Source organism: Sinocyclocheilus rhinocerous, unplaced genomic scaffold (genome assembly GCF_001515625.1).
Source record: "Sinocyclocheilus rhinocerous isolate Xijiao unplaced genomic scaffold, SAMN03320098_v1.1 scaffold3689, whole genome shotgun sequence".
Taxonomy (NCBI): domain Eukaryota; kingdom Metazoa; phylum Chordata; class Actinopteri; order Cypriniformes; family Cyprinidae; genus Sinocyclocheilus; species Sinocyclocheilus rhinocerous.
In genome coordinates, this window is record NW_015624251.1 from 18,710 (window position 1) to 22,190 (window position 3,481).

General features: G+C 40.3%; 1 protein-coding gene across 1 annotated transcript in view; it reads left to right on the plus strand.

The window, feature by feature from the left end:
- The window catches only part of LOC107739973 (fibrillin-2-like), a gene marked incomplete at its 5' end in the record, with an annotated part of 20,186 nt that extends 18,704 nt beyond the window's left edge, over positions 1-1,482 (plus strand). Inside the window, 2 exons of the mRNA XM_016552242.1 lie at positions 143-311; positions 721-1,482. Of these exons, the coding sequence (XP_016407728.1) occupies positions 143-311; positions 721-1,098 (547 nt within the window). The remainder of the gene's footprint in view (positions 1-142; positions 312-720) is intronic.
- Positions 1,483-3,481: the final 1,999 nt, after the last annotated feature.

Consider the following 3,481-nt stretch of genomic DNA (forward strand, 5'->3'; position numbering starts at 1 on the left):
AGAAAGTTTCCTGTGAGGGGTAGGTTTAGGGGTAGGGTTGGTGTAGGGCAATAGAATATACGGTCTGTACAGTAGAAAAACCATTACGCCTATGGAGAGTCCTCATAAACCATAAAAACAAACCTGTGTGTGTGTGTCTCAGGCACTGTCTGTCTGGCGCGGGGCTGTCGGCCGGTGGATCTCCTCTGATTCCCGTCGCTGATGGAGACGAGAACGCTCTCTCTCCCGAGGCCTGCTACGAGTGTAAGATCAACGGCTATCCGAAGAAGGGCCGTAAACGCAGGAACGTCAACGGAACCGAGGAGCTGCAGGTAATCGTTTGAGCTCTTATAACCTGTGTGTGACTCTCTACACTGATATAAACACACAACACATGAAGCACACGATCACATGGTCAGTGAGATCCGGTCAAGGTGGGTCACGTCTATAAGACTGCATAATTACCCAAAAACCTAAGCAGGGATGAGTACATTTGACACAGATGAGGAGGAAGCTTTGAAGCTGGACTTAAAAGAGATTTGAAACGTCTGAATATGTAAACGCATAACTAGCTAATCCTAACTAATCATGAATGATCAATCTCTTTTTCTGCTGCTCAGACACACAGAAATGATTGAATCTGTGTAGGGCAATAGCACATACAGTTTGTACAGTATAAAAACCATTACGCCTATGGGATGTCCCCACAATTCACAAAAACAAACCTGTGTGTTTCTGCAGAATGATCTGGACTGGGTCAGTCTGGCCAGTGTAGACGTGGATGATACGCTGCAGCTGCGTCTGAACATCAGCACACTGAAGAGCAAAGACCACATCATCGACTTCGTGCCGGCGCTGTCCACGCTCGCTAACCACGTGCGCTACGCTATCGACTACGGCAACGACGACGGCCTGTTCCGCATGAACCAGATGGACGGCGTCAGCTACCTGCACATATCCAAGAAGAAAGCTCTCCAGCCGGGAGCGTATTATTTACAAATCCGCAGCGTGCCGCAGACCGGCAGCAGAGAGCCCTCGGGCGAGCGGCCGGACACAGACTACCTCAGCGGGCAGCGAGGAGACGCTCTGCACATGAGCGTCCAGATCGTCCTGCACTGATGGACACACGGACAGACTGCCGCAGCCTCGGCCAAAGAGCAGCACGCACCGCATCATACGCTCGCATACCATATTACCAGGTTCCGCCGCGGAGGAACGGACGGAAGGGTCGCGCCGCGCTCAGTCTGTCGTATCTTACTGGTGCTAGTCATGTGAGCGCGTAGATTCATGCACTGTAATAACCGACCCACGCCGTCTACGACTGACCAACGCTAGCCTTTCTGTTCTCTGCAACTATGCTAACAGGGTTTCTGCTGCTCTTATCAAGCTCCGTTAAGAGCAAGTAAAGAAATAAATCCAATGGAACACAACACGTGACTCTGCAGCACAAAAGCAGTGTTAAGTCGCTGGGGTATATTTGTAGCAATAGCCAACAATACATTGTATGGGTCAAAATTATACATTTTTCTTTTATACCAAAAATCATTAGGATATTAAGTAAAGATCATGTTCCATGAAGATATTTAGTAAATTTCCTACCGTAAATATATCAAAACTTAATTTTTGATTAGTAATATGCATTGCTAAGAACTTCATTTGGACAACTTTAAAGATGATTTTCTCAATATTTAGATTTTTTTGCACCCTCAGATTCCAGATTTACAAATAGTTGTATCTCAGCCAAATATTGTCCTATCCTAACAAACCATACATCAATGGAAAGATTATTTATTCAGCTTTCAGATGATGCATACATCTCAATTTCAGAAAATTGACTCTTATGACTGGTTTTGTGCTCCAGGGTCACATATGTCAGTGTGGTCTCTAAATGTAAATACATCAAAGTTAGAAAATACAAATCCAACAGATCTCTGTTACTTTTTAATTCATTTTACAAAACAAACAGCTTATGTTTTGAATATCTCTGCTCATAAACACTAAAATATGAAAATAACTTTTACTGTATCTTCAGATCACACTGCAAAAAAAGTGCTGTTCTTTCTCCGTATTAGTCTTGTTTTCCAGTGCAAATGTCTAAAGATTCTTAAATCAAGACATTTACTGGAGTAAGTTTGTTATTAAAAATTAATAAGTAAACCAGCTCAGGTGACAAAATGTAACACAAAAGTAACATAATGCATTACTTTCCATAAAAAGTAACGCAATTAGTAACTTTTTTATTGAGTAATGTAATATCGTAATACGTTACTTTTAAAAGTAACTTTCCCCAACACTGAAAGTGACAAAATAAGAAGTCTTGTTTTCTGAGAAATTGATCCAAATGAAGTGAGTTTATAATTAAGGGGGCGTTTACACTGCACCATTTTCAACTAAAAACGTAAAACTTGTGCATTTTGGCCGTTAATGTACACGTAAGCAGCATTTTGGGGACCTGAAAACAAACTTTTAAAACGGGTTTCAAAGTGGACGTTTTTGAAAACATCTGTGTAAACTACAAAAACATGAATTTGTGAAAACTGTGTTTCTTTATAAAGTGACATTGCCATCTACTGGTCTGGCATGCTTAATACAGCGTTGTTTTCGTGGATCCATGTAATTGGGGATCATTTTGACAATGTTGTCGTCTGTTTGGAAACTTTTTAAAAACGCAAATGAAAAACAAATATCTGATAAATATCTTGCGAATTTAAGTTATGCGGGAAATTAGAATATCGCATAAAACATTTGCGCGTAAAGCACCGTTTCCATCCTAAGTGTTAAAGAGAACAGAATCGCCACTCTCTGTTAAACTGGCGCAACGTATCAATAATAAAAATGAAAATCGTTTAGATGATGGACTTTGGCTCAGGCATTTCAAAACGATTAAAACAACATTTGAGATAGATGCTAACCAGTCCAGTTATCCAATCACATGATTCGTTGAGGCAAAGTCACATGACTTTGTCATTCAGTAAACGTGTTTCCATCGTAGTTTATGTGCATTTTTTTTATTGAATAGAAAAAATTATGCTCCTCAATGGAGCGCAGAAGATTGTAATGCGCATTTTAAGATTTTATGCACATCTTGGCATTTCCATCGTGTTTTTTTTTTTTATGCGATATCCCAAAATGTGCATAGAAATACATGGATGGAAACAGATATTTATTGTTGGTTAAAGCATAAACGTACTTAATTTTGTTCAGTTTCTCAGAAAACAAGACTTCATGTGTTCAGTTCACGTTTCCAGTAAATGTGTCTTGATTTAAAAGGTTAGTTCACCCAAAAATGTAAATTAGCCCATAAATTACTCGCCCTCAGGTCATCCTAGATGTATATGACTTTCTTCTTTCAGATGAATCCAGTCGGAGTTATATTAAAATTTTTTGACTGTTTAATGCCACTCAGCGGGTGTTGCATGCATCAGTCCAAAAGAAGTTAAATAAAAAGCGCCCATCCATAAAAAATTATCTCACACGGCTCCGGGGGGTGAACAAAGGCCTC